At 42.3% G+C, this 21,929-nt stretch overlaps 1 protein-coding gene across 2 annotated transcripts in view; it reads left to right on the top strand.

Moving 5' to 3' along the window:
• Positions 1-2,307: 2,307 nt before the first annotated feature.
• The window catches only part of LOC128766000 (interleukin-1 receptor accessory protein-like 1), a 228,151-nt gene continuing 208,529 nt past the window's right edge, over positions 2,308-21,929 (top strand). For both annotated transcript variants that reach the window (XM_053877321.1, XM_053877311.1), the window contains exons 1-2: positions 2,308-2,730; positions 16,248-16,340. In XM_053877321.1, the coding sequence (XP_053733296.1) occupies positions 16,259-16,340 (82 nt within the window). In that variant the 5' untranslated portion in view covers positions 2,308-2,730; positions 16,248-16,258. The remainder of the gene's footprint in view (positions 2,731-16,247; positions 16,341-21,929) is intronic.

The raw sequence follows: 21,929 nt of genomic DNA, 5'->3' as shown, positions 1-21,929 counted from the left end.
GTTTCCTACCAGTTAGCAGTTAGCACTAAGGATATACAGGTGTGTACCTAAACCCTTTCCTAGCCATCCTTCCGACACACCCACCCTCTTCCTGTTCCCGCTCTCCACTTACTTTTACTTGCAACTTACTATTGCAATAGTTATTTACTATATGGATTTTAGAATACATCTTATAATCCTCATTCAGAACATGACTATATGACGTTAAAACATTCTCCAACCAAATTCTTTATATTTTCCTTTTCTTATTTTTTCAAATGTCTTGGTGCGACTTTGATAAAAAAACATCATTTGTGAAGTCTGTTTTACAGCTCAGTCCACAGGATCAGACACACTGGACGCTGTGCTTCAAGTTCTCTGGAGTTTGAAGATGTTGTAATTAAGTCTGACACATCTGATGATGCACTCGAGAAAAAAACACGCATCGGACGCTTGAGTGATGAGGAGTTAGAACGTGTGTGCTGATCTTTTTGTAAAGGCCATTAAAGGAGTTCATGATAGATTTGTCACTGAATGCACAGACTGTAGGATGGAACGCTTTGTTGGATATTTATACCATTGATGAAACATTCAGGAAGCTGCTTGTGTAACAACAAGAGCAGCAGGCACAATTCACAGAGGTCTGTTTTTCCCTGCGGTGCCACTGTAAGTTGGTGATTTTTGAGTCACCCAGTGGCCATTTCAAGGGCTTTCAACACGACTAAAGCATATTTGCATTAGTTTATAAGTCGAAGAAGCCGCCGTTTGAGGTGTTTAAGGTGTTGAGAAGGAAAAAATCCTGTGGTGAACTCACCAAAAGGAAATTAAAACTAATTTAAATAATAAGTAACTAACAACAGCATTCTGAAGATAAGATGATAACATGTGAAACTGAAGGTTTGAATGAACAGGAGACGCATCCGTGTTGGAAGCAAACACATGGCTGGATGAATGAAAACACTGCAATGGAGAAAAGTCCAAAACCACAGACACAAGTTCAAGATTCAAAGGTATGGAGGGAAGGACTTTGTCCACGGAAAAGGGCGCGGTATCTGTTTAATTGACGGTGGAGATCCACACGAGTCATCTCCCTACATTTGGACCAATGACCCAAAAAGCTAAACGCCACTTCATGTTAATGAGTTCCGTCCTTGAAATTGTGATACTTACTTTTATACATATCTATATTTTTAACATCTCATTTAGACTTGGTGATGTATTGTAACTGTGAACTGTCTAGTTTTCCTTTCTTAAATCTGTATACAATGAAAACAAATGCACATTAACAGTCATTTAGAAATAAATGTACACATATGTTTTATTGGCAACAAATGTGTTTATTCTGCAGATCTTTGCCCAGTGGATCCTTGCTGAACATGGACAAAGGTTTTCGGACACCCCACACGTTCTACTGTGTGCTTTATTTATTTATTTTTTGTTCAGTTTTGAAAGCATTTGTTGACTTTGACACCAACATCTTGAAATGGTTAATAATTAAGTTTTCTAAGTGTATCGGTGTCTCTATAATGTAGGTACACATTTAGAAAAACGATAAATATTTTTCTCTTTTTTTTTGATAACAATTGAAATTGTGTCAAATATTTGTTCAAGTTAATGTAGACTTTATTGTTGTACAATGATTATTGTATAAGACTTGTATTATTTAAGTCTTAGATTGTTCTTTCTTTATTTAAATTGTATCTTATTATATCTTTAAAATAGTATTATTAGATTTTCACACAATCGTACCTCCATTTCCGTCTGTGTTATTAATAAATAATTAATAAATAAATATACTTTTTTTTTTTTTTTTTTTACTATTTTCATCCTATAACTGAGTTCATCAGTCATTTAACAGTTGTGATTTTGTTCGAACAGCAAGACCTCTGAACGTGTTCGTTACTCCATGCCTCCATCTGAAGGTGTTTTTTTTTTTTTATTGAAATGAAAACTTTTATGTCACTGAATAACATTAAAGACATGGACGCGTTCCCGCAAGACCTTCTGCAGTTCAGTTCGACTCCCCTCAAGTTAGCCTGACTAAGCCAACAACACATGTGAAGCTCATTTCAAAATAAAACAAAGCTGAAGCACATAACACACAACTCGGTCTAATATTGCATATGTTGATCCTGATTCTTATAAAGCGAATCAATTACGCAGCAGCAAACTTGTTTTGATCGATGAATGCCGAATTGTTTTGTGTTGGAAACCGCGTGGGTTCCCACCAGTGTGGTTTATTTTGAAGTCGCGTCTCCATATCTCCCCCCTCGGTTGTGATATCTGTAGCGTCTTGACGCTGCCGTCGTTGCCACAGCATCACTCATATCAAGGGGGACAGTGAGGAGGGAGAGATCGGGGTCCGGTGTGTCTTTTTCCGGACCACACTTTTGGGAATCTGCGCACGGATCGTGTCGCGTAAAGCGGCGCCGCATCAGCCTCGGGCCGCGCGCACCAGCTCCATTGGAATAAACCGACTAATTGCCTCCTTTGAAATTATCCCTCAGTGATCCAGACATCCGTTCTCCCCATTTTTTTTTTCTTCATTTGAAAGTCACCGAGTGAAGATTTGATCAACCCGACGCTGGCAATATGTAATTTGGCCGACGGACATTGTGTTTTTTGGGGGGTCTGTTCAGTGATTCGGATTTCTTGGTTCCCGCTCCTGGGCTGCTGGTGCTGTGGAGCAGATTCTGATGGACTCCCAGAAGTGAGAGTCGAGCCAAGGCGTCATTTGGAAACAGTTTGTCGGTAAGTTTGGCGAAGGAATTACCGCCAAAGTTGTCCTTTTCAGTTCCCCACGCGTCGGCGCTCGGGAAACAAGCGCCACTTCTTGGCGCTTAATTGTATTCGCATGCGACATTTGAATGCGCAATTTAATTCTCACCGAGCCAGTTGTGCGGTCGTGAACATCTGCAGCCTGGCTGAGGAGAGAAAGCCATCAGAAACGATGCCAACACAGTGAATAATTGATGAGAATTACGTGTAATGTAGTCATTATTTGGGTGGGACCTGCAGTGTGAGGACCGCCGGGGATAGTTACTTGAAATCATTTCTGCTGAGTGACTGCTTGGCGAGTCAGTGCTCTGCGTCTCTCTGTCTCTCTCTCTCACTATTTGCGAGTGTTGCCCATCATCCTCTCGTCCCAGTCTCCAGATGGATGGGGACGCGCTTCTCGTGAAACATATTTAGGGATGGAGCGCAAATCTCGACTTGGAAAAGGACGCTGACAACTTTCCATGGTCTAAGCGATGACCAACAGTTGATGCGTTGCTTCTTCAGTGTCACCCTGTTGAGGCTGCTGCAGTCTTGCTCTGCATCGCTCCATCCTGTGCATCAGTTCATCTCGACACACTTCCTGGAGACCCTATAAGTACACACTGCATAACATCAGGATGCTGCGTTGATGCCTATAGCTCTTCGTGTTTATTCCTCTGCAGATGGAGGAAGCACAGAAGCTGCGAGCAGATCATGTAAATCACCAACTTCAAAGTGGGTCTTTAAGAAGTGCTTTACAACTGGCACCAATTGGCGGCCATACTGTATGTATAAAGCGCAGGTTCACGGACATTGTTATTCTTCACACACGTTGGAGGGCTATCGTCCGCCACTGTCCACTCTTGGTTTCCTTGCGTCTCACACAGCTGCAGCAGCAAACGCCTTGAATTAATTGGTAAGAGGCAGCGGCCACTTAACAGAAGCCCTGCAGCTACATATTGAGCCGCGTCCAGTGCTCTCTCCCCGAAATTGATTTAGACAGAGATTATGTCATCTGCTCTTTCATTCCTCAATGCTGCTTGAGTTTTACTAGTGCTACCAGATTGCTCCAGTCACCACTCAGCTGGTGGAGATGAGTCATGAATATTCCAGCTCTCTTCTTCAGTATGCTGCCTTGGCAAACCTTTTGTTGTCAATATATAGTAGATATAGATTTATCAATATGAAGGCCTACAATGTATGACATTGTTTGTATGAATGTGATTTTCAGTTTGGTGTATTTATCGCATTCTTTTATATATATATATTTAGACTTTTTTTTTCAATAACTGTTGTTATTTATTTATATTTTATTAATTCCACACTTCCCTCGGCTTACATTTGATATATTTCCCCCAGTATTATCAACCTACCGTACATTTATATTTACCTGTTGTGTTGCCTCTTAACAGTACTTACAACTTTTGTTTTTGTGAATTGAATTCAGATATTCCAATGAAGACCACAGCAGTTCCTTGCGAGATTGCATTCACCCTCCATCTTCTATTTCCTCATTCTACTCTTCTTTGGATTAATGAAACACACACATTACTAGCACCTGGGATTTCATTTTGAACTCCAATTATTTCCCTTTTCCTCACCCTCTGTCCTCAATCTTTAACTCTCAACCTCATTCCACTTAATTCCAAAACCAAGAGTTGAGGAAGATTTTGTTCCTTAGAAATGGGACACTCCTGAATGCAGGTACGTCCTTAGCCTGTTGGGGGCAGAATTACGCTAAAACGGTATTCCATCTGTCAATTCAGAAGTAGAAGAAGAAGAAGGGGGAGGAGCAAGAAGCATTAACAAGATAAGTGACAATAACAGTCTGCAGCTCTATTGACAAAGAAAACACTTACATTTGCAGCTCGGTCTCTTTGTTTTCGACGCCATCCGCCACTCCGCAAAGGATCCTGTGCACTCCTCAATACCGAGGGAGGTCACGGAGGTCCTCAAGAATGAGGATGCTACCATCCTCAATCAGATTTGGGACAGTCCTTGCTCCTTGTGAGAATGTGAGGATTGAGGATACAGGAAGGAATTGGAACGCACCCCAAGTTTTCAATGACCATTTTATGTTATGTGTGTGGCATGTATGTAAAGATGATGCACCCTGCCAAGAGGTGTGGTAGTGACGTCACAATAGTGATGTACAGTCACCAAGGTTTTTGGTAGTTAGGTTGGGTGATTTCCAATATCGTCCTTATTCCTCAACCATCAATCTTAAGCCTCAACCTCATCCACTCAATTCCAAAGCCAAGTGTTGAGGAAGATTTTGTTCATCCCAAAACTGCAGGTACGTCCTTAGACTGTGAGAGGCAGCATTGAGCAAAAGCAGCATTCAGTAACTCCGTCACTTCGCACTGAACAACAAAGAAATTACCAAATGAGACATGGGTTGGAAAGTCAAAATCATCACGACTCTGCAACTGTTCGCAGGCCGCGAGCAGGGGAGTTGGCGCAATTGCAGAGCTCGGTTCACGTCCACGGCACAGTTTTGTATTTGGAAACACATTCTATTACAGCGCCCTGTCGATTTCAAGTGAAAGTCAACTTCTATTATGCACGATGTTTGAGTGATCACGTCACAGACGGCTATTCTGCTGCATCGCTGAAGCAGAATGTTGGTTTTTTGCACTATACAGCTGGAAATATTTGGCCAACCAGTATATTCTGTGTGTCCATACTGGCTTGTCTGGATCTTACACAATTTATAGGTGGGTGCTAACGAACCTCAAAATTGAGGAAACTACTTTCCCCAGTCTCACTCCTCAATTTAACTTCCTAAGAATTGGGAAGAAGTGGACTTTTGGCTCCCATGTTGACGGTGAAGGCAGCCATCCGCATTATGTTGGCACATTACACTTGCAATCGCAGCACATGTTCCACCTCCCGCAACATATCCATAGTCTTTTTGAGACAAGCAGGTGCCACTGCTTTATGTTTCTAGTCCGAGTGGGTAAGTTTGCGCATTTGTTCTTAGAACACTTCTGGCCTCTGTCAAATAAAGGCATCGGAATACGTTTGAAATGTGTTTTTAAGTCGTGGGGTGAATTCAAAATGAAAGATGTGATCCCAAATGTGTGGCCCCCTGAGTCCCGGGGTGTTATGTGGTCCCATGGGTTAACCTGCTGCGCAACCTTGTTGTACACTCTAGAACCTGCAGAAGCACTTAAACAGAATGGATGCCGCTTCCAGGTCAACAACACCCCGACCTGTGTCTCCTGCTCGGCTTGATTGATACTTTTAATTTTCCAGAAGCCGTCACAGATTCCCATTTGTCTTGATTTTGCAGTCAAGGGGCGGACAGTCAAATGCTTTCCAATGAAATAGTTTGTGAATACGCTGGGAAATAAGTGTTGCTCCGCATTGCTGCATTGGCTCTCTGCGAGAAGCGATTGAGGCAATTGTCTAAGATTTGTGAGCCTGAAAGCTGGAGAGCTCATGGAGTGGTGGCACCTCAATCATAGGGATTAAATAACAGGAATAAGACTCTGGGGAAATGAGAAGGTCTCGTCCCTGACCGTGTGCTTGGGTGTAAATACGGCCTATGAGTCGCCTCCATTTCATTTTGACCGTGGCGTGCAGAGTTATTGACCGGTGATGTCTGGGAATCTATAGACTACATGCATAGCAGACGCACGCCTTGTTAAATCTCTTTCAAAATCCAATCCCTGCGAAGATGGCATTGTTCTCTCTCTCTGGCTTGCCATCACGATCATTGGCCATCGATCTGATTCCCAGCGATTTATAGTCGTCGCTGCCACGAAGAAGGAATCGACGCATGAGATCATGGAGATTGTATGCCAACATTGCTCATACATCAAAAATAAAGTCGGACCAGCTGTAAATTCACTTCAGATTGCACGGCTATTATTATGTATTATTATATAAAAACCAGTACAAGTTGCTGCCCTAAAAATACACACTTATGTGTAAATATGGAAAGGCTCAGTACAGTTTTTTTCTGCTTTTACTTATATATAAGTAAGCAGTAAGTAAAGTTAAGTAAGTATATATATATATATATATATATATATATATATATATATATATATATATATATATATATATATATATATATATAGTAAATGAATTAATTGCAACAATCCCTCATCTTATAATAAATTACATTTTTATTGTGACTTTATAAATATCAGTTTCATTTTTAAGTCTGTGACCGTGTGGACTCTTCCTTTGTGGTTGTGTCCCACTATTGTGTGTACCTTTCTTGCCCATCATCTTCATGCAAAACTTTTATGTCTTGGGCTGCTGCAGTTGTTTGCTGAAGTTGACCAGAGTCAAGTGCTGTGTTTTCCCCATTTGTTACAACTGGATATAAAAGAAGTGACCGACTGCAGCTGTGGTCCCCGGGCTGGAGTGTTGCACTGACCATTTGTGGCTCAGCTAAAATGAACTGGAGGTGATGAAATAGGCATGTTGTACGATGTCTCATGAAACGGCCATCTGAGATGTGATCCGTTGCCTTTGTACAGTAGTGTTTTTTTTTATTATCGTTTGAGGCGAAGCAGCAGCAGCTTGCCGCCATAAGCAAGAGAGAGAGTCTACATTCTTATCCTTTCTTCTCCGTCACACTGGCGTGTATTGAGGAGATCCTCCGAGGCCCATTCCGCCCTGGAAGATGAAGTTGATGTGTTTTAGATAGCTTTTACAGAGATGTGGATAGAGGATGGAAATTGCATGCCAGGGGAAGTAAAATGAGCAATTTTTCCTCCCATTTCCCTTTCTCTGTTCCCCCGGATCTGTGCTTACTCATTCATGAAGGCTTTGTTGTGACAGTCTGTACGTTTGGCGTGAAAAAAAGAAATGTGCAAAAAAAACCTCTGCTACTTAGTCTCAAAAGAGGGGGAAGCGAGCCAAGTGACTGGAGGAGTAAAGTGTGCCAGTCACAACGCACATTAACACCGAAAACAATGAACACAAATGTGGCATTGGTGGTGCAAAGAAGTAAAGAATTTATTTCCCCTGAAAAGTAGTCAATGGTGCTTTAATTAAGATGGGAATGAATTGACAATCCTTTGAGGCAGGAAATATTTCTGGTGTTACATTTCTTAAAGAAGAGTTTGGCATAGCCGCTTGGAGGACACTTATTTTTCACCTGTTCATGGCATTCACAGAAAAGCTCCAACTTATTTTTATGGATGTTCTTGAGAGTTTTTCTCTTTTTTTTTCAGATGTAGCAAACAGTAACTACAAATGGATTTGTGTCAGCGTGGAATGTTCTGTTAGGAAAGCGTCGATGATCATTTTCTTCTGGCTGGTATGACACCCTGGGAGACTGTGTTGTATCAAGGGCTGGTAAACGACTCTCCCTCCCTCCCTTGCTGAAGCAAACCTGTACAGATCAGCTCTCAACAGGACTCTTGATTTATGGGCTACTTTACGAGAAGGGCCTGCGGACGCTGCTCTCCTTGTCCCCCAATATTGAATCCGGCTGCCGAGCATGGAGATGCCAGACGTTTGTTATTGTGTGAGAGCTTATTTGCATCGAACAGTTAAACCCTCACAAGTAACTACACCATGTCAGCTCGCCCCCCCGGGATATTTCTGTTTGTCATTTGCTTGAGTTGTGCGCACCAAATTTCCGTGATGAAGCGCTTTGTTTGACAGCATGAAGTTGAACCCTTTTCTGGTTCGGTTAGAAGAGGAATATCTGCTTCAACAAACTGAATAAATGACTCCTCTGAAAGCATAAAAGTGGCAATAAGAATTCATAATAAGCTGACTGTCTCCTTTAACCTTGTATTAAGCACGCCATAAAGATTTTCTATCTTACTCTGTATCACAAAAATGATCCCTTGTTCACTTCAGAATGAAGTGAATAAACATGTCTATTGACTGTCATTACACTTGTCTGATTAAATGAGACAGTCATTTTTATTTTCTTGAAGTTTGCGCGCAGCGTCGTTTTGTTTCTATGTAACCAAGGCAGTTCGTGGCACACTCCATCAATTCTGCCTCTTCACACAAGTGACCATCCGTTTTTCCTCATTTTCCGTGATGACGACCACTTTCTTGTCTTTCATCATTCTGTATCGACTTATCCTTTTTGTCTGAAGATTAATTGTAGCCATGTTTATCTCTGTGAGAAAGCAGCCTGTCAGCCACTTGAAGCACTTTCGTCTTTGCGAGCCACAATTAGGAGGTGTGTTGGTGGCGATGTAGCTTTTAGTGTGCTTTAATTTACGAGTACGTTGAATTATCAGCCATGTTTAGTGACTTGGGGGCTGGATTTGGGCTCAAGGCTTTGAGTTTGACAGATGTTTCAAGCCAAATTAAAAAGAAAAACAAGTAATCGCTGCCGACCTAAAGTATGTCAGTTTATTTTGTGATCTGTCCTCATCTTTTTTGGTGCTTCTCTTCAGGGTTTGTCGCAGCAATGCTGTCTCCTCCTCTTTCTACTGCAGTATCTTGAGCGCCCCACGAGTCATGCCAGTCCTCTTCATGTACACCTGTACAGCATCCATGAACCTCTTTCCCATCCTCCTGTGAGCCGGTTCCTGATTCTGGCCTCCCTAACTTGGTCTCAAAACGTCTCCACATGAGCTCATATGATCTCATATACTTGTTTCTAATCCTGTCCTTCCAACTCATGAACATGTTGTGGGTTAACACAGAATTGTAAAGGAGAAGTCCAGGTGTGTTGGAGACGAACAAGGGTATGAGCCTGCCAATATGCTACTCGACAAAAATCTTAAATTCCTCACGTTGATGTGTCTAACATTGTACAATACTATATTGATGGAAGGCAAACACTGCAAACGTGATTTTCAATTCATGCTTTTAGGCGGTTTTTGTTGACCCCTAAATCACTTTAGAAATTCCAACTGAGTAGCCTGGAAGGAAATGTCATTCCACTCCTTTACAACTCAAGTTGATTGACACAAGCAGTTCAGATGAAGCTGATTTGATTCATTTCACTTGAAAATGTCCGCCTTTGGTGCCATTTGGTGGCATTTTAATGTTAATTTCACTGGGAATTAAAAAAAAAAAAGTGCCGGCTTTGTTCAGCATTACAATAATTAGACACAGCTGAGATCTGTGAAATGGACTTTAGAAAGAAGGAAAAAAAAAAGGACTGAAGAATCCTTTCAAATGTCTTCAAGGAGAAGTCTACGTTATAAAATGAAACCAGCCGGTTGAACTCTCTTCAGGTGCAGACAGATCTGCGGGAGAATGCTTGAAAGAAACCTTCAGAAAGGTCAGTCATGTTTACTGCGAGGCAAGATCAGGTTTGGACCGGGACAGTGCGACATCAAAACCTTGGCTTTGTATGTCTTTCTTTGCACGCTATTGATTACCAGGTTCCTTCCTTCCTTTTACACATCCATTGACGTGAAATCAGTAAAAAGTGGCATTTATGCCGTACCAAAAAAAAAGAAACATTCAACAAGCTGCCACGTCTTTTTCACGAAGCTCTAAAAAGCCAGATGTCCCCGCTGCATGTGCTTGTGTTGGCCTCGATACCCTGCCGTTTAGTCCCTTCTCATGATCTCGCCTTCTCCGGCAGCCCCTTTTTCTTTGCCCCGACAGAATTCATTCATTTTCCTTTTTTTCCCTTTCACCCCTCTTCAGAGAATCCAGTGTGCGACGCTGTGGTCCTCCCAGCCTCAGTCTGAAATGCTTAAAAAGGGAGCTGCGTCCATTTAATGTCATCTTTATTTCCCTGACAGCCAAGCGGGTAAAGAATCTAGTTAGCAGGCAGCTTGGGAGAGCAAGGCTGAGAATTGGATGTGACTGGAAGACAGTTTGGCTGTGTATGTGTGTGAGTGTGTGGAGTGTTTGTTGCGTATGACAGGCTGTACGCATGAACCTCGAATGAGCTGAGGTGACGTCAGTGGCTGTTAGCTGATGGATCTTTGCCTGAAAAGAAGCATCATCGATATTTTGGTTGGAAACGCCATCCTTTTTCCATTCCTATTCTTCACAAAACATTTCCAAAACGGTTGGCATTCAAAATTGTGTGGTCTTACAAAGATAGCAAATGGAGTGAGAACTTGAATTGTCAGTGAACGTGTCGAACCCTGTCTAAAAAAATGTTATATATAGAGAATTTGGATTATGGGAGGCCGGGATCAACACTTTGTCGCTAGCAAGGCATCAAATAGTAGATATTTTCGAGGGCATTTTTAGAGTGAAGCCGAAGGCAGCCTTTCATGTTGCATGTTACCCTCCTGTTGTCACTTGATATATATGGAACTCACGCGGCACCATGACAAAGAGCATATTAATTTGTGGGGTATTATATATCAAGTCAAACAAGCACTTATTCAGAGCGAAAGGAGCGCCACCCATTGGCTTAACCCGAACCCAACGCTCTGTCTTACTCTTACGAGAGGCGCTACGCAATGGCCCTGTCAGAAAAGGAGTGGAACATGGAAGATGTGCCTGAATTAAAAGCCTATGCTGCAAAGATGCAACACGGAAGACTGACTTCGGCATCACTCTGAGGCACAAGAGTGCTCTTGCAAATTGTCGACCCCTTGGGAGTGTGAATGTTTTGGCTTGGTTGGTGTCAAACCTTTGGGGTATGAGTGGATGAACGGAATGCAAAAGTGCAAAGAAAGTGGCAAGAAAAAGGAATGGTGCAGAAATTGGTCACATTTTTGCGGATTAACTGGTTCAGTCGCTATGCAATGATTTACACTGGAGCAATCTGTAGCAGACAAGCAAGACACACTGAACTGAGCCATTTCTATGTTCACTTGCTGAGAACAAACAATAAACACGGCTCACGGCGGTGACGTCACCAGTCCTCTTTGGTCCTTGTGAACATGTACTCAGTGGCCAGGATGGTTCGTGGAACGACACGGTTCCTGCAAATCATTCTCAGAACCAATAAAGGCACCTGCAGTGTGGAATCAGCTTGTTATATCGTGTGAGTTAGTTTTGAAGTGCCATGTTCTGAATCTAACTGATGATTGGAAAATGTGCCATTTCAAAATACAGCGAGCACATTGTTGCTGCAGTCTACTCTTATAGAGTCAGATGCTCAGCACATTTGTTGAGTGGAGATTCTTCTTTTGTCATTTGTTTGAATGGCAAAATGCTTAAAAAACTGGCATCATGAAAACAATCTTTTAAAAAACTAATTGAGATTCTGCAAAATGAAAAAAAAAAATCTTTTGCCATAACCTTATACTGGTTCATGAGGAAAAAGGATGAGGCTGAACTGGAGTGATGGATATTTTTATATTGACAAAAGCTATGTTGCTGAATTTGTCATGGCTCCGCTTCCTGGCTCCGAGTCCTGGTTTTGCTTTTTTCCCTCTGTTCCTTTGGCACACGGTTGGAGCCGATTAACCCCTGATGAACTTGAATACATAAACACCTGGGCTCCAGCAACATGTGCCAGATCGTTGCTTCTTGTTTGCCGGATCGTCACCTTTACCACATTGTTTCCTGTCAGTGCTTCTAGTTGCTGTGAGTCTCTTGCTGGTTCCCATGAGTTCGCCAATTTGTCTCCCGTTTCCTGAGTTTTTTGGACTCCTCGTTTTCCCGGTGGTAACTCCCGATTCTCGTGGCTGTCCTTTGTTCGGTTTCTCGTTCTGTGTGCTAGCTAGCTCATTCAACTCCTGGTTCTCATTGTTTCGGTCTCTCATGTTAGCTAGCTCATTTAACTCCTGGTTCTCCTGGTTTCGGTCTCTCATTCTGTCAGCTAGCTTATTTTGGATTTTTCTGTGTTGAACTGTGGTGCCTGAGTTTAGTGTTTGTTTCTTTGTGCTTCCGTGTGCTCCCTGGTTTCCTTTGTAGTTTATTCTCAGTTTCATTTGTGATTTAAGTTCGTTTTCTCCCGGTTCGGTGACGCTTTCGGTTTGGACTTTTTACTCATGTTTGTGCACTTCTGTTAATTTGGTTACTCTGTTTTTTCATTCTGTGTTTGCTCTGTTTCTCCCGGTTCGGTGACGCTTTCTGTTGTGTTTTTGATGTTTGTTTAATTATACTATATTATTTCACCACTCGCGCTTGGGTCCAGCTCCACGTCCCCTATACGTGGCATTCCCTCCTTGTTCCCTTGACTCGTTACAGAATTAGTTATTTGATATATTATATATTTAGAATAACACTAAAGTATGACAAGATAAACAAATCTATGACAATAAGACCACCCAAACACACACTACATTCCAGACTTGGTGAGCCAAGAGGCGAGCACTGATGTGTGTTATCGGCTCATGTCAGTTTGCCAATTTAGATTCCTTGCATGAGGCGAAATGTTTTTTTCAGAAATATCAGCTATGAGCAGGTCCTGAAAACCGAGTGCTTTCCCGTTGAATAGCAAAGAAGTGACAGAGACTTGAAAAAAGGAAAGCGTTAAAAAACACCTTCTCAGTATCCTCTCAGAGAGCTGTTTTTCACTGATAGGTAAAGTCCCTGTCATCAATGACTACATTTTCGGAGAGTTGGGGATGTGTTTCTCGCGGTTAACTCTTGGGTGTGACAGTGTTTGGCAAGTGCCCCGTTTCTCTCGATGAAGCCTCCTCCAGAGTGATTGAATTTTTGGATGAATGTGGTGACGGGGCAGCAGTGTCAGGAAAGGTAGATGCTTGAGGGGAACGCAGAAAGAGAATCACAGACGCTGTGAGACAGGTGGGCAAATCATATGGGTTGATTTATGTCATAAGACGCATCACCAAATTGTCAATCTAGAATGTTGCTTTTCATTTTTAGTGTGATTTCGGAGGATCAAAAGGACATGTGTTTGTCTTCCACTTCATTGTTCACATGAACAGAAAGGCTAACCAGAGCCTCTTGAAGTGTTCAGTTGTAGAGCCCACAGTTTGTCCAGTGAGGAGCGTAGTCGGATTATGCAGGTAGCGCTAGCAAGTCCATTTACCTTGTGACAAGGTATGCTGAAGAGCCCTGTCATTTGGAAGATGCTCAGAGCGGAACCACATAGGTTCTCTGTTGTGAGCAGTAACAGAGAAAGGAAACAGGTCTCCGAAGGATCCCTTGAGGGGATGGTCAAGGACATGCTGGAGGTATGTCTCTCCCTTTTCCTGGGAACACATTGGTATTTTCTGAGAAGAGCAGCTGGAAGTTTATCGACACCGGCAGTCTTCTGTTAGACTGCTGCCCCGTGTCCCAACCTTGGATGATCAGGAGAAAATAATTGATGAGGTTTCTTCCCGCTTTTTGTTCACCGGAAGACTGCAGTAGTGGTAGAGACATTGTGGTAGTACAGCAAAGTGAAAATGCGTTGCCTGATGGGGCACCACTGCCCTATCTGGACGGGGTCAACGCCAAGATTCACTCTCTTCATTCTTCTTTCTGAAGCATTCATTTTTTGGCCATTGGAGAGACCTTCCATAGAAGGGGCCATAGTGTCTCACGCAAACCTTTGAGTCAGTGTCAAGTAAGACACTTAAAATGTCAGCTCTATGAGTGTTTTGTCGTACACAGCCAGGGCACAGTCTCCCAGAGGAGTGTTTTAACACATCAGACATCAACACGAGTGTGAGGTCCTCTGAGGACGAGAGATGGTGTTTTAATGTCTGCCTCCATCAAAAAATGTTTTTAAACTCTGTGTTGCGGTCAGATTTTGCAGATCAAGATTTCACAAATGCTCCTGTTCTCTTCACACACACACACACACACACACACACACACACACAAAAAATTATTTTGAGCTCTGAAACACAAGTATACCAAGGAGCAAAAGGAATTTAGTGAGTCCAACTCTCCTTTAGGCAGTATTTTATTCTTATTTATTTTGTGTTCAGTGTTCCCAACATGATAGAGTCTGAGGAAACCACCCATTACTGGTTGGGTAGTGAGTTCTGGAAACCATCATTAAGTGGCGATGGCCTCTTCCTACTGAATAGAGTTCCCACAACACACATGTATTAACTGTCACCAGAAATTCCTGACCTTTTCAGCACAACTGGCCTTTCGTCAAGTCGTTTCCGACGTCACAAAGCTGATTTCCGTACGATTAGGTGTTGTTTCCTCTTTGCTCCCACAGAAGAACAAGGGTTCCGATCTGTGCGAACATTGCAGACTCTCACCAAACAGGGGAAAGCTAATTAAAAAGATAAGATTTTCCTGAAATAATGTGTCGTCCCCGTGGTGGGAGCAAAAGTTGCCGCGAACTCAGGCTGACGACAAAAAGCCTTTGACAAGGGGAAGGCAGCAATGTCGGCATCTTTGGCTTTTGGCCACTTTTGCATGCTTGGGAGTATTTCAAGGGTTATTGTGGCTTTCAGAGTTTCCCCTCAATGGATTTCCTATGCTGCTTTCTGGGGTCTATGTGAAGCATCTTTGTGGCAGAATGCCTTTTGCACATTCTCCAGAAAATAAAGGAAAGTGGGAACCCTCAGGAATGGGGGTATGTCTAGTTTCTAAAATTATCCGCGGTATGTCAGAGTTCAAATAAAATCACCAATTGCTAAGGAAAGTTTGCTGGTTACATTTAGTTCCTCGTCGAGAATGGCCATTACATTGTGTTTTTCTTTTTATGTCATAAGTTAGGGCTGGGTGATCAATTCAGTTTTACCCCTCTTCAACCCATCCTCATTCCCATGGCGTAATATATTGATGTTGAGAAAGTGGACTCTTGTGGTCCTATACTGACGCCAAAGGCAGTTTTCAGTGTTGAGCGTTCAATGAAGAGAAATACAATTTGCTTCCTATGTCGAGTTCCAGGAGGGGGAGAGCACTAGGAACGGGGACGTCACAGCCGTTTGAGGGGCTTTAAAAGTTACACATTGTGACATGTGTTTAATTCACGAAAGGAGCCCCTTCCCGTTGCTTTGCTAACCCCAACCTCTGTCCTTCTCTTATGTTACGCTGCCCACGGCGTCAGGATGTGGCATGCAAGGCAGAATATGCTGAAGGCTGCCTTTGGTGTCAGCATAAACAATTTAGCCCTATACATTTTTATGGCAGCAGGTTTACTTGGTCTTTTTGAATGCACACAACCGGCTTTGTGTATTTAACCATACTATTTATAATGCATATATTCCAAGAATGAACTGCATTAAAATTGGGATAATCGTGCATTAGCTGAGACCGAGGTGGAAGGTTCAACTACAATGACGTGAATTTTATTTTTGCTGATTGACGGTTCTTTGGCAAGGATCACGGTTAAACACAACTCGATGCGATTCCATCATTTTGCTCACCAATAAATTATGTTGACAAAGATGCGTGAGCACCCCATTATGTCACAGTGATCAGGGTAAGAACTTGAATCTGCTCCGAGTCCGTTGACAATCTGCAAAGTCAGGTTTACCTTGTTCATAATGTGTCTTGACATTTGTATCGTAAACAACCTCACCCTGATTATGCCGTCACTCCCTGAGGAGGAGCGGTATAAGTACTGAGGAGACACACAGATGAGACGTTGCACGCACAGGAACAAGATTTTCTCTCTCCAAGTTATTTAGGCTCTAATCAAGTATCCTCGTTTTTTTTTTGCTTCCTTTGATGTTGTGGTGAGTTTTGCTGCTGTGAAAAAGATAACAACTGCAGCTTTTGTTTACTTGTAGGACGGGTGAAAATGAGAGCTCCCATTCCGTTTCTGATCCTGCTTCAAGCTGTTGTGGTCCATTGTGTAAAAGTGGTTTCCAAGAGAGGCTCAGGTAAGAACTCTTTCACTTTTCTTTTTTCTTTTTTTTTTTTTTTTAAACGAACTCGAATTTCAGATTGAACATAACCTTGTGCGATTATTTAATTCAGAAATAGCAAAACTTTGCAAATTCTAACTTCAATTGGAACATTTTTAATTTTGTCACACAGTAAAAGTGGTGCATCCCCCAATATTTTGGAAGTTTGACTAGTCATTTTGCACTCTCCTGTTTACATCAAAGGCAAATTAAAACACAAAACATCCTTCAGAATAATACATCAGGAAGAACTGGTCATCTGTTCCTGCTTTTTTTTTGTTTGTACGTCTTTCTTCATGATGATTTTGATACCAAAGCAAACACACTTAAACAAGGGTCAAATGTATTTAAACAAAATGAAATCATGCAAACACATAACACATTATGATGGTGGACATGAACAAGGATTTTTGGCCTGCTTTTCACGGAAAAATGCTGATAGAAACATTGCAATGCGCAGAACTCAAGTCACGCATTCCGGCCGGATATGTGACGGACCACGTGAAGACGGCTGCAGATTGGAGCGAGATTTATTTCTCAAGATTAAAAAGCGTTTTACCTAACTGTCACCAATTAAGTAAAAGTCAAAACTTTTCCCTCTACTTCAATGTATCTCTATTGATGGGCTCTGTTCTGTTTTGTGATTTTTTTTGTGCGCATGTTTTTTTTTTTTTGGAGGGGAGGAGGGTTTAAGGGATGCCATAGTTTCAAAAAACCTTGGACACCCTGCAATTTGTGTACAACCATGATCTGTGTATACTTGCTTGACAGTCATGTTTACTACAGCTAAAGAATCTCTGCGCAAACTCAGAAGTACATTTTCAGGGTTGACGTCTTCTTGAGTTTATTAAATAAGTCTGTCTAGTCTAATCCATTGACCTAGGCAACCTGACAGTAGCGTAACTATAGGTGTCGAGCTACTCAGCAGTAATGTCATTGTTGGCGTCCATGGGCTTCTCTGATTCAGGGCTGCAACTTACCACCAACTTTCTTAACCATTTGTTGAAGTCAGGATGTGAGTTGTACGCGTTGGCGAACTTGGCGACTCCTCTGATTCATATTTTCTCATTTTATTCATGTAGTTCTGTTGAATGAGACAGGAATTGGAAAATGTTATTGCCTATTACTAAATATGCGCTATGATCCTATTGGGTGAGGAAACATTAGTATGTGACACTTGCCAAGTGAGCAGAATGAAATTATTTTGTTTTCTGCTGTTTAGCGTTTGGTTTTTATTTCTCTCGCTGTGATTGATTCTCTTTAGCTACAGAGGATTTAAGAACGCTGAAGGACACTATAGCTTGGCTAAGTCTTTTGGCAAGAGAAGTGAAGAGGATGGGCATTGATTTGTAATTTGTGTGAACACTACTGGAAGCAACTGGGTTTTACTCGGTAGAACTTCCTGTCTAAACCCGTATTTTTCGGCAGCTGAAGGGGGGCTATGAGGGAGAGCAGTTTGGCATTTTGCAATTTTACAGTCGCTGAGAGAAAATCCTTATTTCTGTTTTTTTTCTGTCCTTGCTGAGCCACCATGGAGAACAGGAACACAAAGACATGCTTTGGTGCTAAAGAAGTGTGACCTTGAAAAATGTCCACTCCATTCAGCTGACATTCTGTGAAAACCATGGATTACTGGTCCAAATTTTTCTTTCAACGACTTGACGCTTGACTCAGTGTGTGATTTTTGCTTGTGTGATTATGTGACCTCACAAGTTCCCATCTCCACCATGAGCTGGTCTGCAGCGGTAAAGTGCTTCCATCTTGTTGGGCCACCACCACTGTTCCCTGTCATCCCTACTCGACTGTTGTGGTCCTTTACAATTCTTCAGATTTTTCACTTTCTCATGACACTATTTCACGGTCGGCGTAAAACCATGTAACACCATCCTTTCCATGATTTTGTTGAATGTAATTTTTCCCGTGCTTACTCAAAAATGGCTGCAACACTTTGCTATTTTTCCAAAGCTGCAGGTGAGTTGTTTTCTGGCACTCTGAAAAATGTGGCCTACTTCACTGGCCTATCGGAGTAATACAGTAACATCATGGTCCAAGGATGGCCAAAAAATCCAAACTGTTGTTCCTCCTCGGCTCGAAATGAAATAGAAGAACTGACACCATGGTTCTCAGGTGGAACTGGTACAATGGAAAAGGGCCTTCGTATGAGTGCCAGGTGTTTTTTTTTTTTTTTTTTAATAGCTGTACATCTCCGATTCAAAGGTGTCTTTGGAATGTCAAGCAATTCAAGGTAGTTTAAAGCTTTTCCTTTAAGAAACTGCAATGATAATTTGGAAAGGCTTACGTAAAATACAAAGACTTCACTTCTTGTATCCGGAGGCTGCTGGTGCCTTCTTTCTCAGCCATGCATATTAGACACAGGTGCAGCAATAGCCTTTGGCTCATCAAAAGTGTTTTCTGCTTTCCTAACACAAGTCCCTGGGGGATATCTTCTGGGACGCTCCATGAGCCATCGCCTGGGGCAAGGATTTGGAACTTGTCCACTGATAAATGAATACGATATCCCACGCAGCCTGCTGTGCTTTGTTCTTCCTCTCCTGGATGGTATGGCTTCATTAGACATCGAGCTGGTCGCGAGTTAAAGTGCCTTTGCTTTGGGCTGAGTTTGAGCTTTTATTATTATAGAACCGTGAAGCTCTGAGTGCGCTGTTGCCTTTACGATTATTTGTCACGTTTTTCTTTCACCCACCAAGGAGACCAATATTCACGTATGTCATGGTCACCTCACCTTTAGATTATAAATGAGTCACTCATAAGATTGTCTTTTATGTTCTCCTTTTTTAATGGACACTTCTCTCTAAAACTGACATGTATAAAAAACCCACTTCACATTGAGTGAATACCCGCACTAACTTCTTTTTCTTCTATATGATGCTGTATGAATGATTCAAACTCACACCCCAAAGGGACCTTTGAATAGTCATTTGGGGTAGAGATTAGTGTTGTTGTTGGGACCTCCCTAACCAAGGAGCAGAGCATAGAGAGACCAAGACCAACGAAACAATTCAGTTCTTTATTTATTTTCACAAAAGCCGCTTCTATATTCAGTAGTGTTGAAGACATTTTCGACACTGGAGAGTATCGAGACCAAGACCAGACTAAGATATTTGGAGGTTGAGACCAAGACAGTAGATATAAGGAGTCTCAAAATGATTCCCAAATGAGCCGTAGTGGGTGCTGGCTCACATTGGTTAACCAATCAGGTGTTAGCTGGAACAGGCAACATCAGTCTTCAAAGTCTTCAGGCTCCATATTGGTGTTAGGGTATTCTCTTGAGTAGTTGCCACAAAAACCGTCACCCACTGTGGCTCTCTTGTGGATCAGTTTAAGACCCCTGTTTAATATTCAGGAAAAACACAACAAAGCTAAACAAAAAGCCAGAATCCTTCTTTCACCGGTTGTACTTCCCAATTATGACAGGCTTCTCTGTCGGTCTCAACCCATCTTGAATAGAAATCCAGAGTCTGCCCAGACCAAGACAGTCCAAGACAGAGACAAGACTGAGTAAAAATGCGTTTGAGACTGAGATGAGACCGAGGCCCTAAAAAATGGTCCTGAGACCAAGACCGTGACTAAGAGCAATGTCGAGTATATTCAGTTTGGACTCCGTCTCGGTCATGCTCCTGCACCCCTCGTTGGACTAGGTCTCGGGACACCGGCTGCGTGACATCCTTGTCACGCTTGTGTCGGAACGGTCACTCTCCCTTCCATGCAGACGATTTCAACAAAAAACACAGGCTGCAAAGATTGAACATTGGTCCTTCAAATTCCCAGTTAAGTCTTTCATCAAATGAGAATCCTGTTTTGCTGCTTCTGCAGTTCAGTGAATTTGCACGAACAAAGGTGCAATCAAACCTGCAAGTGTCTGCCCATTAAGGGGAATTAAAGGCCGTGATTGACTCCCTCGGGCACAATAAATCTACTATCTTGCTTGCTAGCCTTCCCTTCTGCTGTGCGCTCACACACTCTCATACAGTTCTCTCAGAGAAAAACACACAGTGTGGAAACCCCCTGCACAGAGCTCCTTGTGTACCGCTGTTATCTGTGGATGACTGAATTGCAATCACGTCGTCTTTGAGTCATGCTTTGTGTGCATATGTAAAAAAAAAAAAAAAAACGCATACAATGCATATCGACAGCACTAATCCTCAGCAGGCGAATGAAGGAGAATCTTTGCATTTGCCCTCACTTCTTCCTCCTTTGTTAGAATGCTTATGCTGTGTAAACGCCTGAGTGAACAACTGCGTGTTTTTGCTTAACGCAGCACATCAAGTTTAGACGGCGTTTGGATGTGTTGACTGTGACCTGGATGCCGTAGATTTCCTTTGTATTCTTTTTCAAGTGCGTCTTCTACAGTAGTATTGATCAGCTTTCATTGATTCCAAAGCAAACAAACAAATAAAGCAGATGTTCATTCACACAAGCCTGATGTTGTTCAACTCAGTCCAGTCGCCTTTTTGAGGTCACACTTGACGGAAATCCACAGACTCCTGAAGAAGAAGAAAAAAAAAAAACCCAGCAGATCTGTCCCTTTCTCGCTTAGAAAATCTGCGTGGGAAAAGAGACAGTGATATAACAGTTGGCCTTCAGCAAGCACTTAACAGTGATTTGCTTCTCCCTGTAGTGCAACAGCAGACGACGTAGCTGGCTGCTCCCACAAATGAAACCATTGTTTGGCAAATCTTTGTAATGTACTAATAGTTATTATAGCGTTATCATTAGAAGTTGTCCCATCAATCATATCCCTGGGTCGCTCGACCCAACTGGAGAGCAGGTTCTTCAAGTTCTGCTCCGCTGAAATGTGATTTTTTTCAGCAGCCGTCTGGACTCGTGCTGAAAGAGGAAGAGGAAGAGTCATCCAGCTGAGACACTCCCTGGTTCTGTGGTCAGATGACGTGGGTGTGTCTAACCTAACCCTCAAAGCTCTGGTGACAGTGGTGCTCCTTACATATCCCAGAGGACGTGAAGCCTCAGCCCACCCATAGTCATGCTTTCTCTCGCTGCTCCATTCCACCAGTTCTTGTTACCTGGACATTGACTCTTCTTGCATTGTGTGAGTGTGAGATCAACGGCATCCCACGCTCCCTCTCAAACGTTGGCTGGCATCAAAAATTTGTTTCTTTGTCTTGTCATTTTCTTTATTTTATGTGCTTCATTCAGCTAAACTTTAGAAGTTTACTGTTGGGACAATAATGCCACTCCTCATGAATGTAAATATAGAGAATTACTGACAGCATATTATTATGGTTTAGCAATAATTCACTACCACTCAGTTAATCTAAAATTTCTTGTATCTCCCTCTTTTCCTTGTGAGGATTTTGTATTTTATTTGTTCACACTCTTGCCAACTACTGGAGGTTTTAATGTACCGTATTTTCCCGACGAAAAGGCGCACCGTCTGAAAAGGCGCAGTCTCAGTTATGTGTGCCATTTCTGTATTTAACACACAGATAAGGTGCTCGCGAGGATAAGGCGCGGGTTTTATATACACATCCACTACTACTTACGTCCGCCTGACAACAACACACACACACAAACAAGCGTGCGTAT

This window comes from Synchiropus splendidus, chromosome 1, assembly GCF_027744825.2.
Source record: "Synchiropus splendidus isolate RoL2022-P1 chromosome 1, RoL_Sspl_1.0, whole genome shotgun sequence".
Taxonomy (NCBI): Eukaryota; Metazoa; Chordata; class Actinopteri; order Syngnathiformes; family Callionymidae; genus Synchiropus; species Synchiropus splendidus.
Note: the sequence above shows the minus strand (reverse complement) of the source record. Positions and strands in the feature narration are given on the sequence as shown.